This window comes from Pleuronectes platessa, chromosome 4 (genome assembly GCF_947347685.1).
Source record: "Pleuronectes platessa chromosome 4, fPlePla1.1, whole genome shotgun sequence".
In the NCBI taxonomy this organism is placed as follows: Eukaryota; Metazoa; Chordata; class Actinopteri; order Pleuronectiformes; family Pleuronectidae; genus Pleuronectes; species Pleuronectes platessa.
This window is the reverse complement of record NC_070629.1, coordinates 13,605,261-13,621,210: the sequence shown is the minus strand read 5'-3', so window position 1 is coordinate 13,621,210 and position 15,950 is coordinate 13,605,261. Positions and strand designations below refer to the sequence as shown.

The 15,950-nt window shown below is 45.0% G+C and overlaps 1 protein-coding gene across 1 annotated transcript in view; it reads right to left on the bottom strand.

Moving 5' to 3' along the window:
• Positions 1-525: 525 nt before the first annotated feature.
• bmp1a (bone morphogenetic protein 1a) overlaps positions 526-15,950 on the bottom strand; it is a 31,368-nt gene continuing 15,943 nt past the window's right edge. The window contains exons 7-20 of the mRNA XM_053421656.1: positions 11,214-11,338; positions 9,382-9,497; positions 9,105-9,207; positions 8,407-8,523; positions 7,758-7,903; positions 7,471-7,666; positions 7,111-7,236; positions 5,572-5,732; positions 5,206-5,386; positions 4,635-4,760; positions 4,402-4,529; positions 3,785-3,998; positions 3,293-3,543; positions 526-2,000 (exon numbers count right to left, since the gene is read on the bottom strand). Of these exons, the coding sequence (XP_053277631.1) occupies positions 1,866-2,000; positions 3,293-3,543; positions 3,785-3,998; positions 4,402-4,529; positions 4,635-4,760; positions 5,206-5,386; positions 5,572-5,732; positions 7,111-7,236; positions 7,471-7,666; positions 7,758-7,903; positions 8,407-8,523; positions 9,105-9,207; positions 9,382-9,497; positions 11,214-11,338 (2,125 nt within the window). The 3' untranslated portion in view covers positions 526-1,865. The remainder of the gene's footprint in view (positions 2,001-3,292; positions 3,544-3,784; positions 3,999-4,401; positions 4,530-4,634; positions 4,761-5,205; positions 5,387-5,571; positions 5,733-7,110; positions 7,237-7,470; positions 7,667-7,757; positions 7,904-8,406; positions 8,524-9,104; positions 9,208-9,381; positions 9,498-11,213; positions 11,339-15,950) is intronic.

Sequence of the window (15,950 nt, the reverse complement as noted above, 5' to 3'; positions counted from 1 at the left end):
AGTCATGCCGCGTTGGCAGTTTTTGGCGCAACAATACCACACCGCTCTGCTCCACGTGTTTTTATGAGGACACACAACAGGAGAGAAATGGAATTATTGAGGGGGAGGCAGAAATGAAGATGTGGCAAGATGGAAAAAGTAAACCTGGTCCCATTCAGTGCTCTGAAATGACAAGCTTCATCTATAGAGAAATACAGATATTCATATTTCTATTTGGCTTATACAGTCGTTCCTTGTGTTGGCTGGCTGTCAAAAAAAACGTGTCTGAACCTTATTTCAAACACAGAGCCATGTGTCATGTAAGTCCTCAGTGCTGTTACTCCTACTCCCATGTCCTGGATTGCACTCAAACAGGAACTCAGTAAATGCAAAGCAGCACATGGTTTAACTTCATATGAAAAAGATAAACCCGTAATCAATTAATATTGTGAACAAAGGTCAGACATCAAATGTGTATCGAACCGCTGCAGTGTCACACAACATTACCCCCACAGCGTAGAATGAGAAAGAAATGCAGAAAAGGAATGAGTGAGCAACATAGTATATTCAACATAGACCAATGGCTATACATGAGAAGGCAATTTTAGGGCTAATGTCAACAGTACCTTTCCACCTTTACATCATACATGTAATTACTATAACAATAAATAGCCAGGCTCATTTGGTTCTTGAGAAATACTTCATTGTACCAAGAAAAAGGCATTTCCTCTGGAGAGAGATTATTTTACATCAGACCTGTAAATCAACACTGAAACATTTAGTCATATCTTTATTACCCCATGTTGCAGGGCACACACAATGTTCAAGTATGCCTGAGGAACTAAATGGAGCAATTCAAAAAAACAATTAAGAATAAGAGAGATAAAATGCATTTTAAAAATAAGTGAACTGGCATTGCATTTCACAAAAATTCATAAGCTCATGATTTTGGAACAATTCTCTGTAAAGTGCTAACTGGTTCGAGCTGAGAAAAGCACATGTTCCCTTTGAAAGATTATACACATGACTTTATACATAGAGGTACAGTAATAGCCAGTCGTCAAGTGAGCAATTACCAACCAGAAGACATGGACCACATTTCTTTTATTAGTCCTTTAATAAGATAACTGCTTCCTTAATTTCCTTGTTAATGGTAACAACGAGAATCTTGCCACTGCATGCCAGGACAATGCCAATTACAAATGCTGGTGTTGCCGCTGTACAACTTTTCCTTCGCTGCTTGTAATTACATGCAATTGACCGACATACAGTATCAAAATCTCAAGTCAAGTCTTTCTAATCCTTTTAGAGACAGGAATCCTTGAACCGAAGGGATGAGAGAGTGAGGAGAGGAGGAGAATTACAGAGGAGCGCAGGAGATCTTCCCTGACTCCCTCCCTCCTCTCCCTTCTCCTCCCCCCTGGATGTGGTGGTCGGCCCGACAAAAGCAGGGATCTGCCCAGCTGATGCCTGCCGTCCTGCAGGTCCTGAGAATCCACTGTTTTCCTTGTGTGCCTCTCATTAGGAGGCATGTTAAAAAAAAAAAAAGAAAAAAAAGAAGGAACAAATGAAAAAATTATATGGAGGGAACTGGGTCAATACATTTTCCCCCACTGTCCGCCTAAAGTGGACGTCCACCCTCCCACCCCAATCCTAACCATAAAAAGGTAGAAACAAGGTGTACTGCAGAATGGCTTTACTCCTCACAGTCTGTGGGGGGAGCTAGAGCCCCTAGGAGCTGAGGTGCGGTTGGTGGTCTTGCGGCTGTTCGGTCGTGTCTGATTCATCTTGGTGGCCGAAGGGTTCCGAGCGTCAGGCTGGCGCCTCCCGTGGGGGCCCCTCCGCTTGCCCCTTGGCCCTGCGCGGCCCCTTCCGGCCACCGCTTGTCACTTGCGCGAGTGCAGTGTGTCCTGAAACTTGGTGCTGGTGTAGCGGACGTGGAATCCTTTTTTGTTGATTGTGTCGTCAGAACGGAACTTGATCACAATGGAGTCACCGGCTGAGTAGATCTCCTCTGGAGGCTGTGGAGAGGGACACAACAACAGGTTCATTTGTGGCGTTCTGCTTCTCTGACTGCACTTCCATTTAAACTAAGCACTTGTCCCACGCTGAGGCCGGACTCAGATCAGTGACCATGACGAATGGCTTCTTCCTACAGATGACAGACAGTTCTGAAACAGCCAGGAGCCACAGGGATCCAGGGACCAGGACCGGCCCTTCTCAACTTTATACTGATTCAGGCTTCCACTGCTATCAATGTGAAGATAACAATTTCTCTGATGATTGCTGAACCACAGCAGAGAGCTCATTTCTTCACTGAACAAAACCGTTTACTGCTGCACAGCTTCATGTGCTTCTACTGTCCTCAGTACAGTGAGCTAAAGGGTTTCCAGTGAAGCCCAAGTTAACTTGACCTGGCTGTTTGTCAGGATCGTGGTCGTCACATGAATATTAATTCGGAACATCAGAGTGAAAAATAATTAGTTGTTTGAGGTGCTGTGGCAGCTGCCCTGCGGCTTTGACAGAGACAAGCACTGCAATGTCAACGCAGCTCCAGCATCCAACTGTAAATACACAAGACTGTTGATTAAAGCTGCCATTCATAACATTAATAATAAATCTACAATGGCCCATACGTCTTAGCTCATTGGGAGAGGGATTTAAAACACAAGGAAAAAAAAGGTCTGCAAATGTTATTGTGGATCCGACTATAACCGGTCGTCTGTTTAACTGAGACAAAAAAGCCCCTGGGCTAAAAGTAAGCTCCCCCACACTCTAATGAGTTTTCACCCTACTTTGGTCTGAATTGTGTTAGTTTATTTCGACCGGTTTTATAAAAGGAAACTTGATTGAGGAGCTGCTCCCCAGGGTTCTCCGGCTGCTACGTCCCCTCCAGCGAATGATTCACAGGCACAGGCTGTGAGTAAATGGCCAGAGCTTATTACTGAAGTGTGTAAATGGAATCAAGCTGTTCTCTGACCTGAGGAAACTTGTTTCTACTCCCTGCTGCCCACATTGTTCCGGACTCTGCAGCCTCAGCATTGGCTAATTAATTTGTATTTACAACCCAGTGCCAGAGATTCTAATAGGCCATCAGCGCCCAGGGAGCGACGGCTTGTGTCGACCTGAAGCGGAACTCCCCCAACTCGTTGACTTTCATTCAAGTAAGAGTGGAATCAAAAGCCACAGGGTCCTTCAAAGTCATCCCATTCAAAACCCCTGGAAAAGATTACTCCACTGCAAACAATTGTCTCAACCCTCCTGCTGTTAAAACACTTGTTAAAGAAGAGGTTGCTTCTAAAATTGCTCTTACCCCTGAGCCACAGTAACGCCCCAGCCGTGGCGACTTGGTGTCATCTCCGTCGAACAGCTCCATGTAGTCATAGCCACAGTCTGCCTCCTCCTCAATCTCGAAGGTCTGGAAGATGAGCTCCACGCCGTAGCCTTTCTCCGCTGAGATCACCCACTCGCAGTCGGAGGCTCCGGGGTAGTTGTTGTCCCCAAACTGGGCATGGGAGAACAGGTCCTTGGTCTTCACCTCTGCCTTGAGGTGACCTCCACACTCTGTGGACAGAGGAGATGAGCTGAGACTTGCTTCGCACTACTGCGGCTCATTTCTGGTTCCACAGTCATCCACACAATAAGGATTCTTAAACACGCTCTGTTTTTAAATATGAGTCATGATCATTCCCGGAAGGGAAGGTGATTTGGGACTAAATCTGAACCATGTGCATATTATACCGCGCCCCCCTCCAAAAAAAACGTTCAGAGTTGGAAGTGCTGTCACATCAACATCTGTTCTTACCTGCAGTGTGCGAAGCCTCAAATCCTTTCTTCTGCACTGAATTATCCGAGAAAAAGCGAATGAACAGCTTGTTGCCACTAGACATGATGGGCTGCGGCTTCTTTGTGCCACAGAAACGACCCAGACTTGTGGCTTTTCCGTCGCGGCCATCGTAAATCTCAATGTGGTCGTAAGTACACTCCAAGTGGGCCTCCAGGTCGATCTCATTGAAAGTCTGTGACAAAAACAGTCATTACATATTTTATATTATTATAATTAACTCAGTGTTCAGACGTTTACACTCCTTTTTGAAGTCAAACGACATAGAGGAGGGGTGGAGCATGACCTCAGGAAGCATCTAGTGTTATTGTCCGGGAAACAAACACAGGCATCATGCTTTTAAATATTATGCGTTGGCTGCTGGTTTTCTTTAAAATGATTTACTGCGTGTCAGTGAAACAGTAAACAAATATAAAATAACAGAATCATTGTTGGTGGTGCCAAAACAGTCTCTGCACAGTAAACCTAGATGTACTCAATGAATCAACCCGTTCAACTACACAAATAGGCAACGAACTCCAATAAATTCAGGACTGACGGGTGAAACTACACAGAGAGCAGGAGGAAGCGGCACATACGATTTTGATGCGGTGGCCTTGAGTGGTGGTGAGGGCCCAGGAGCACGCCTTCTTGCTGGGGTATTTATCCGGCCAATTGGGGCTGGTGATGATACCACTCACACTGTTCACCGTGTGGTCACAGCCAGCTGCAAACAGACATCACCGAGTTAACACAGACCTGTGCATCGTCCTGCACTCAAACCCTTAAAACCAGACAGCAGGCGCCCAGTGGCCGTGTTGAGGAGAAATACCTTCTTTACAGTCGTGCTTGTTCTCGTGCAGCACAAAGCCGCTCCTGCACTGACAGCTGTAGCTCCCGAAAGTGTTGACACACTCGTGTTGACAGCCGCCGTTCTCCTTGGAGCACTCGTCTTTGTCTGCGGAGGAAAAGAGGACACAATCTTGGTGACTGTTTCCTTTGTAGGCGACAGTGAAAGTGGCTAAATGGAAATGGTAAATGGAGTGCATTCATATCGCACCTTTCTAGTCTTTGCAACCACTCAAAGAGCTTTACACACACACACACACACACACACACACACACACACACACACACACACACACACACACACACACACACACACACACACACACACACACACACACACACACACACACACACACACACACACACACACACACACACACACACACACACACACACTCACTCCAGCCTTCAGGGCTAATTTAAAGCTCCGCATTTGCCCAAGGACACTTCGACATCAAATCACTGTCTTTCTGATGAGTGGACAACCCACTCGACCTCCTGAGCCACAGCTAGGAAGTCTGATCATTTAATTCAACAATGTTCGAGCCACTCACCTGAGAAGAATTGTGCTTTAAAGCCCTTCTTAGACACTGTATTGTCGGATTTGAACTCAATTCTCATGTTGTTATACTGAGAGGTAATGGCTTCTGGCTTCTCGGCCCCGCAGAACTTCCCATGTAGCCTCGAGTCTGCTGAGAGTCCGCTGCGCACCTCCACGTAGTCGTACTTACAAACCTGAGCAGAGAAACAGAGCATGTGAAGAGGCTGGGGCATTTTCATTTCATTTTGAATACGACACATGAAGGAGAGGAAATTGGGTTCATTTGCTGTGAAAGAGGAGAGCTGTGGGTGCAATGACTGAGAGGGAGAACACAGAACAAACCCACCCCGTGTCGATTCAAAATAACCCCAGTGCTCACGTCATTGCCCTCAGTCTCAAAGACGTCAAAGAGCAGAGTGATGCGGTACTGCGTGGGGGCGACCAGCTGCCAGATGCAGTTCTTGTTTGGAGGGTACTCTCTGGGCCAGCCTGGGCTGGTGATTGACCCATTCAGCTTGGTGATGAAGCCTCCACAGGCAGCTGTACGGAAAACACAACCCATGGGAAGAGACAAGGACAAATAGTGAGAGCTCGATAGAGATGTTGCTGAAACAAGAGCACTCTGAAATCCTTTCTGTGTCTTAAATAAACCTGATTAGTGGCTGTACTCCACGAGAGCTTTGTATCAGTTACACAATACACAACATGTTACATGGTGCCCGAACCCTCACCAAGCTATTGTTAGAAAGATTAATGTGCACTGTTTATTCCTGCAGCTGGTGGGTTATTATATGTGAATGCTGGTATGGAAAATAATACAGTATGTAGCTATTTTAACATGCAATACAGACGTTAGGCACCTGTTTGTACCCATTGTATTTCTTCATTGTAAAGTAAATGTTAATTAGTACAGTAAAATACTATTATGCTATAATACCACATTTGTTCAGTTTTAATGTTCATATTTTTACTTTATTGACTGTATCCTTTGTTACTCAAGTACAATTTTTGTGTATTTGTACATTACTTTAGATTCAGGTACTTTTCACTTTTACTCCACTACATATTTCAGCAAATATCTATACGTTCTACTCCACTACATTTTACAAAACATTGCATTACATGTTCACATTGTTTTTTATTTCTTTAGAATAATCAATAATGTGAAGGGATTGGTTCACTGATCCAATCAGAGTGGGCATGAAACACTAGACCTCCTGCAGCAGCAGCATCACTGGTTGAGAAATGATAGGGATGAATCAGAAGAGGCCGAGACTCATCCATTAATTATTTACACAAGTTTTTCCGTTCTGTAGTGTTCTTCATTAATGTGAAAGAGTGTATTCTTGAATAACAATTGTACATATACCTATTTAAGTATATTTAAAAGCAAATACTTTCTTTTACTTAAGTATGAAAGTTAATGTTGTACCTTTAGTTAAGTACATTTTAGTACTTGCTGTCATGCTTTTTATATATCAATGGGTTGGTTTATGTGACACTAAATACCATTATATACGTTGCAACTGCATCGTAGTGAACCTATCTTTACAATTTCAACCGAGTGTGCAATATCTCAGTTTTAGTTTTCAGTTTTATCTGCTTGTAAATTTGTTATGTCTCTATATTTTACACTAAATTTGTACACAACGCAAAGCTGGAGTGACCGCTGACTTCCTCTGGGGGCGGTCGGCCACTGTGTGCACTTACAGTTGGATCTTAGACAACGACACGTGCTTTGAGATAAAAATAACACTTGAGTTGTTGTGACTCAAATCCAGCCGGCAAAATCATCACATTGTTTCTGTTGTTTTCAGGAAGGACTGTACTTATGGCGTTTGAGTGACTAACTGTGTTAAGTCCTTCAGTGTAAATGACACGGTGAGCAGGTCTGGTAACCGTTTCTCCCTGTACTTACCCTCGCAGCTGCGCTTGTCCGCCGCCAGCTCATAGCCCGGGTCACAGGCGCACTTGTAGCTGCCTAGTGTGTTGACACAGCGTTGCTCACAGCGACCGTTGTCCGGTTTGGAGCACTCATCCATCTCTGAAAAACACAAAGATATGTTGGGACCCTTCTCGCTGGCCCCCTGGCTCGATTGCATACAGGAAAAACCCTCCAAAGCAAGAGCAGGGGCAGGCAGAGAGGGTCGCAAAAGAACCCGACGGTGCAAGTGGAACAAAAAAAGTAAATACACTTAGAAAAAGATAAACGATAATGACAGATGGAGAGATTCCTGGAACATTCTCTCCTAAGGGTTTACAACCTTTGACCCCTCACCTTTGAAGAAGTTGGCAGCGAAGCCGGCCTTGTTGACCGAGCCATCTGAAACAAATTTCATCCACAGGTGGTTGGAGCTGGTTTTGATGTCATCTGGCTTGTCGTAGCCACAGAAGCGGCCCAGCAAAGGGCCGTTCTCAGAGTTGCCATCACGCACCTCCAGGTAGTCATAGGCACAACTGTCGTGTCTCTCAATCTGACAAAAGAGGGTTTGATGTCTTAATTGGTAAAAAAAAGTCCTAAAATTGACATCAAATAATACTTTATTTGAAGGACATGTGTCTTACTTCAAACGACTGGAAGGTGAGGCCCACGTGGTAGCCCTGAGCTACAGAAATCTTCCACACGCACACTTTGTTGGGCCTGTAGTCATCAGGGTAATTGGGGGACTGGATCTGGCCGTTGTCCTTCTTCACCTCCCCACCACAGATGGCTGCATGGGACAGTAAAGACAATTAAAACACAGCCCTAAGCTCCCTGGATAGCAGTATCATCAGCACGTGATTCTGAAAGGGAGAAAAAAACTCTGTGCTCACTGTTCTGATTTATGCATTGTGGATTAGCTGAAATGCCTCCACCACCAGCTCTCTCTCTCACACACACACACACACACACACACACACACACACACACACACACACACACACACACACACACACACACACACACACACACACACACACACACACACACACACACACACACACACCATCCCTTTGCACGGTCGGGAAACACTGGAGTCGAATGTGAGGGCCAGGCCAAAATCTGATTAATGCAGTGTAAAGTGCCTAACACATCAGCAGTAGGGGAGCCAAAAACGGTGGATATTAATGCGGCTCCTAAGCACATTGTTGGATGTGTGACTGACCATGCGTTCAGTCAGCTGAGCGATGTGCTGTGATGGGGGAGCAGCGAGGTCGTGCAGCGGGTGCTTACCCTCATAGACGGCGGAGAAACCTTTTCCCACCCAGTTACTGCTGCTGCGGAACTCGATCCACAGGCGGCTGTCGGTGGAGATGATGGGCTCGGGCAACTTATCGCCGCAGAAACGACCTGGGTCACAGGTGGAGATTTACACAAATAGACTATGAGACCTGAGATAGCGAAGGAATTCCTCCACACAGCTCTTTACTGCAACGCAACTGACTGTACGAGAGAAGATGAGGAACAGTTTTTAAATTGACCAAAAATCGATAATAATTCAAATTCAAATTTGTGAATTTATTTAAGTCTTTGATATTTACCATACAGTTTCTATAAATAATGTACAAATTCTACTTATTCAAGATAGTTTTTCAATAGTACCACACTGGGGACATTTGCTGTACTGCAGCAATACAGAGAATAGTCAAAAAATAAACTTCAGTAAAAGTAATAAATAAGTGAACATGCAATATAAACACGTAGAAATATAAAAATAGACAGAATAGTTTGTCAATCCTTGCATCAACAGCCTGGAAACAAATTCAACACTGAATCACACTAACTTTATGGTTTTCTTTTACGCTAGTACATAGAAGACTAGAATTTTGGAGTATTAGTTGGACAAAAGAAGACGTCTTTGAATCCATTGAGACAAGATTAATCAATCATTAGTTGGGACCCCAGGACAGTGTTCTCCAGTTGAAACTGACCTTTGAGTGGCGCCTTCCTCCAGTATCCATCTCGGATCTCCACGTGGTCGTACCAGCACAAGTGACTCCTGTACAGGTCCATGGAAGTGAAGTTCAGAATGATCTTAAAAACCAAGAGAGAGTGATTATTGACACAGTGTGGGCCAGAAGGTCAAGCGACACTCAGACGCATACTAATAAAACAGAGTGATCGGAGTTCTAATCGTTATTTGCAGTCAACGCAGCTTCTGTTTAAAGGTGTCTCAGAATTGTCCTGGAACTTTCCATGTGCTCGTACCTTTTCCCCCGGCGTGACTGATATTCTCCAGATGCAGTGCATGTAGGCCGAGTATCCGTTGGGGAAGCCAGGAGAGGAGAAGTTCCCGCTGCTGTCCTGCAGACTGTCCCCACATCCTGTGCACAGAGACAAACGTACACACTGAGCGGCATGTGAAGGCCCAGGCTGTGAGCAGTGAGCTGTGATCTGTGAGCTGCGACGAGCTGCCAATTAGTCTCTGCCTGAAAACAACAGAGAGCCACTAAATCCAAAATATATAGTCATCAGCTCTGAAGTCAGCTGGCTGCAGAGACAGATGCTCGATGGCGGAACTGTCAAACTGAACGTGAAGTAAAAGGGCAGCTCTTTAATGTTCAAAGCCACATCTGCTGATAATATCCCCCCCTCTACCTCCCCCCTCCTACTCAAGATGATGATCACACAAAGGAATAGAGTGTGTGAGACACTTTCTCTGAGCATCCTCTTCTGAAAATAAACCTGGGCCACTAAAAATAAACCAGCCCTCTGGAGGACGTGATGCATTATGTACGTGTTGCCAGTGAAAAAACAACAAAAAACACCACCACACTTAGTTTGACTGGCAAAACTAAGTGTGCAAGTGTGCGGAGACTGATTTCCAAACACAATACACAGCCGCGTGGAATAACTTGAGGGGGGGTTGCTGCCAAGCTGGGGAAAGATGTGTTTAATTAAGACCAGGAGGAAATGACAAAGGTTCATCCTGGGAACTGCGCATGCATTCATTATTGCCTCAGTGTTATCTTTACCTTGGGCTGCGTTTCTTAGGAGTAAGGAAAACATCTCCCCCCCGACTGTCTGCATTTATTGCCTCCCTCGAGGATTGTGTGTAAGCAATAAAACGAGTAGCCCTGAGCTACGGGTTGTGTGTAATAATGCTTGGCAGAGGTCTGCCCATGCTGAACCATTAACAAGCACTCAGGCACACACTGGGGGTGACAAACACTCCCAGGAATTTCGCATAAATGGGAGATTCATGGCTCTTTAAGATTTTTTTTTCCAAGACCACGTGGAGAGACTCACAACCTCATCCCCCACAATGTGCGCCACATCATCGTATTCCTCAGCAGACAGAGATGTCAGACAGAAGACTTTTCCAGACACCTATTGATCCATTTAAAGTTAAATCTTCCAGTTCTACTGTGAAAACCACAACGGCTGGTCCCTCTCTCGTGACCCATCACTATATTTGTTCTTTGAGCTTTAATGTGAGGCTGACAGCTCAGCTATCCCGGCCTGACCTACAATTAACAGACATCAGATCTATCCAGCAGAAGGCTGCTCTCATTGTACATCTGTTAATGCTATAAATTCGATTTACTTCAAAAAGCATCAAATCCTCTCTCTTCTCTCTGGAATCGTAAAAAAACTTCAGGACTAGTGCCAGGATTACACAACTCTTCTTAGTGCATAGCTGCACAGTTTGCATGGTTCACGCTGTGTGTGTGTGTGTGTGTGTATGTGTGTGTGGGTGTGTGTTTGTGTGTTGTGCGGACACAAGCATTGACAATCTTTTTAGGTATCTTCTCGAAGCCAGCTGTTCTTTCAGGTCTATCTGGGAAACAGTGATGACAAACTTCCTCGCCCTGGCTGGTGTTTACACTCCTCCCAGCTTCAGAGACTCGGACCTTGTAGCCAAGGAACCGCAACGCACCACATCAACAGTAGATGCTTTGCTCTTTCTACGCAGTGTGGAGCTGCATCTGGAGGAGGCAGGAGGAGCTACAGACCGCTCTCTCATGGTTATGTTGCGCACACATGCAAAAATAGACAGGAAAAACCCATAGCAGACAGGATCTGTCATTAGGTCTTACTGGAGCATTTGTAGAGTTTGCGTGCCTGTATGATATCCCCTTTGCTCAGTCTGGTCCTCTGGCCAATGGGCGGCCGCACGCCGTTCACATCGTAGCGTGGCAGGATGGTGTCCAGGAAGATGCCTCTGGAAATCCAAAAGAGAGACTGACGTTAATGTTAATGGAAGTCACACAGCATTTACACAATCCTGCAACCTATGGTCCAACATCACAACCTGTTGGCTCAGGGATTAAGCGATTTACCATTGATAAGGGTAATTCAATCACTGACAAAAGCATTATTAACTTCCTTAAAAAGGCCTGAGACTTGCAAATACCAGCATGAAAACATCACCAACAGTCTCCACTAAGTCAAACAACATGTGCTTGTTTTGTAGAAAAATACAGTAAATCCGGCTGCCAGAGTGGAAGGGGGCATGGAGCGCTCGTATTCATCCTGCTCATGTTTGGATTAGCATTTAAACAAAGATGTAAACATAGCAATGCCGAACACGCATATGCAAGCACTACCGTACATCTGTGTAACATACACACGAGAGGCTAAAACCCACATCTAATAAATTAAATCAACACTCCTTCGAAGTACACAAGGGAATTCTAAGAGATAAAGAGCTGCTTGTGTAGACCTGGCAGCGGATAAATGCCTCAGCATGATGCCTGAGTACCTGCTGTCGACCTCCACATGAGCACGCACAGCCATGTCGACTCAAGAGTATTATTATTATCAGGGATAAAAACCTAACTGCTCGTAGTGTAATAAACATTAGATCATTAAATCTACTTATCAAAAAGCTGTTATCTCTTGACACATTTTTTATAGTCAACCCATCTATTTCTAACAGGGCACATTAAAAGCTGTGAAGAGAAACTGATTTTTTTTCTTTATCACTGGAACTTCACTTGCCATTTCCTCCATGCATGGGAGGGTTCAACGTGTTGTGAATCATTACCTCTGCAAAGGAGGTTATGTTTGGGTCTAAATTTGTTTGTTAATAAGCAGGATTACACAAAAACCTGAACCGATGAATGGCCGTTTCATGAAATTGTGTGGAGCGGTGGGGCATGGATTTTGGTGCGGACCCGGATCAAGGGAGCGGATCAGGGAATTTTTGTTTCCACTTACCTGAACATTGCGAGAGGGCTTTTTCAACATTTCTATTGATTTTTGCAGGCAATAATTCATGGTTCTTGATGAAAAAAAAAATCTGGCATATTTAGAGGACTGATATTTCTGAGTTTGTGTAATCAGGTGCAGATCTAAATAAAAATCTGGATCTTGTGAATATAAATGTGGTTTTATTTGGGAACAGTTGGGGCCCCGTGGAGGTATGTGCTCTTCTGAGTGCCTTTCCAGTTTGTATTATTTTCATAAAGTTAACTTTTACTGTGATTCCTTTACATCTAGTCATCTCCGGCTAAATGCGGCAGATGGACGGTTTCAGTAGCTTATCACGTTTCATTGGGGTCACGCGGTCGGCCTCAGAGGTTAACGCTGCCATCATTCTTCACACACCCTACAGATGGACCCAAACTAAGAGCCCACCACCTTCTACGGAGCTGCAGAGAGAGGACAATTAAATTGCATAAGCTGTGAAAATAGGAATGTGCACAAAAGTAACATTAAATACTGTAAAAAACCATCAGGTGAAGCAGCTACAGGGCTTTTCTTTTGAAATGGCAGAAGAGAACAGTAAGTCCAGAGAGACTCTTTTCACACTGCTGCCTCACTTGACACTCTGCTTGTTTATCATCTCCGTTTTTCTGTAAGCATTGGCGAGCAACGGCCTGGCTCCCTGGTCGTTCCCATGGTGACATGCCCATCAACGGCAGGCATGTGCAAACAGAGCAGCCTGAGCTAACAGTTTAGTCTCTGCCTATCTGTGTGTCTGTCTGTGAGCTTCCAGGAGCCCGTACGCTGTCGGTCCAGTGAAAAACGCCACTCCAGCCGGTGTCAGGGCAGACAAAGGGCACACTGGCAGGTCTCTATTTGAGTTGGCACCGCTCCACGCACCAGTCCCCGAAAAATATCTCTGGAGCAAAAGAGGAGGAGGGGGGGTAAAGGCTGAGTTGTGAGTCGGATAACACAACCCAGACAAAAAGCATGGGGATCAGGCCCTGCTTCTCCCCAGGAGACACAGAAAAACATCAAGACACGCCATGAAATCTACCGGACAACACCCGCGCCAAAGGACCCGGCTTCCCACGGTGATTTACTGTAAAACATCGAGCAAACACACTGGCTCATAATGGAGTAACAAAGCGAGACACTGGCACAGGTGGATCCACCAATCAGGGCGCAGGGAAAAGGGCCTGGACTGACTTGTGAAAAGCTAACAGGAGCCCCTTGTCTGCTAATACAACTCTGTGAGACATTCCCCAGCAGCGGTAGCCATTCCTCCCTCATGTCCAAACAGCCTTATTGATCAGAGTTCCACGAATTAGGGGAGCAACGGAGTCGGACCTGGAGTGAAAACAGAACAGAGCGGATTACCCAACCTAAACCTTCTTCAGGGCCGGAACGGGCTGCTCCATTGTGCAGCAAGCTTTGATGAACACCACGAACTTGCAAGAACATGAGCTTCAGTCCAGATCTTGGCTGAAGAATAATAACAGCTGAATGGGCATCCTGTGTGTAAAGTGCTGAGTTGACCAATATGAGAGAAAAACAAATAAAAATTCCTCTCAAACACAATAGTTGCATTGGACATTATTCAGGGGCCAACCTTAAAGCAATTGTAATAATCCAATTGTTTTGCTCCGTTCCAAGTGCAGTGCATTGACCTAAAGTTTGGACACTGACACTCTGGCATTTTTCTCAGTGCGTTGGCCTGCACCCAGCCACAGCCTCCGTTTAGACAAAGATTCCCTCTCTGCTTCCCAGAATCTGCCGTGCGGCAGTTGATTTGCGAAGAGGCCGATACGCAGAGAGAGAGAGAGACACAGCACATGGGACTGCTGTTTATTTTTTAGATCTACAAACAGCTGGCACACAGGGTCGAGTAAGACCTAAGGACGACAAACAACTGGTTCTCATATCAGACCGAACTCACTTGTTTTACTTTCGTGTGGCAGAGTTCACATTACAGCCTCTCTGACCAACTGAGGCCTGTCAAATCCGTTTGATGCTATAGTCGCAACTCTGAATCTTTCCCCTGGTTTATCTACATAACAGAGGCACGGGTCAAAACACTGTTTTCATAAGCAAACCTGACGTCATATCCTGCACATGCACTACGAGGAAACAATAACATTTACACAACTTGATGTAAAGTTTGGATGTCACCGCTTAGGACATCATTAAATGGACAGGTTGTCAAGAGAATGTTTCGTAAAAGCCTCACTACACTCGTCGCAGTTACAGTAATGACTAAGGAGCCGGATCTGAGTCAACTTTTCCCATGAGATCTATTTTGGCTCTGCAGTTACCCAGCTGGTGAATAGCTCTTCAAATGAACCACATCCTAAGATGACTGGAGTACGAGCCTGACTGATCAGCATCCGTCACGGTTCTTTTTCTAGTAAGTTTATGTTTCTGACGCCTCAACACCCCTGAGCAGAGCTGTGTGACAGCACGTCTGGCAGAGCTTCCTGTCGCATCCGACAGGGAGAGGGGAGCGACTTCAGCTGGTGGCAAATTTAATATGATTTTCATTGCTTAAACATCTATGCAACGCATTTCCAGTAGCAAACAAACAACAAATGTAGCACCAGCTGGGACTTCAAAGTTTAGTCATTGAAGATAGAGGGGGTAATTTATGTCTGAAACACAATCATCTTCAATTTCAATCTATAAACACCAATGAATACAGTCTGTTGAAAAACTAAAATGATCAAATCTGGCGTCTGTGGCCCTCGCAGGACTGTTATAAACATGACCCATCAATAACCCGCCTGCCTGTTCATGTGTTTTGAAGATGTAGCTTTGACGAGAGGACACATGGGAGGGGGAAGGATGCATCAAGTTTAGCTTGATCTTTTCCATGATAACCAACCCTAGCTTTAATGCCAAATTATTACTTGCATTTTTATATCATACAGATATGGCACTCAGGAGAGAGTAAACTACTGCAAAAGCCCGGCAGTCACCCCGAAATTCAATCCAGTTGCACCAGATATCACAAGCCCATAGATATCAGTCCCCTTCATGTGAGTCCCTTTAATGTGCTGGATTTTGAGGAATTCCGTGTGATAGTGTTTGTGTAATTTTGAATACACACAAACAAACATACACACATACCAAACAAAAAACAGATAGGGGTGATAACATGACCTCCTTGGAGGAGGTACATATTTAGAGTAATGTGAATCTCTTTACTGTGGCTGGTTATTATCAATAATGCATAACTGTAAATGTACCCGGTTTGAGGCCGTTCATTTTCCACTACTCAGGTTTCAGCCATATGCAGGCGATTATTAAGGGTTGATCTGAATCGTGGCTGGGGAACCAAACGTTTAGCAGCACGGCTCGTCGAATAACACAAAGTCCTATGAGGGTGATAAAAAGCTTAGCAGCAGACATCTCGGATACAAATCCACCGAGACCATGCATCAGTCGAGGGTAAATATAACTAATCATCAAAGCCTCTTCAAAGAGCCTGTAGGAGCATAATGAGGTGGTTGATGGTATGAAAGCACAACTTTCACAAGAAGCTCCACATAGGCTTGAAAGTGGTGCACAGATATTATGTTGTGATGAAGCACGGCCACTGTTCCTGGTCCAGTTCTGCTGCAGGACTG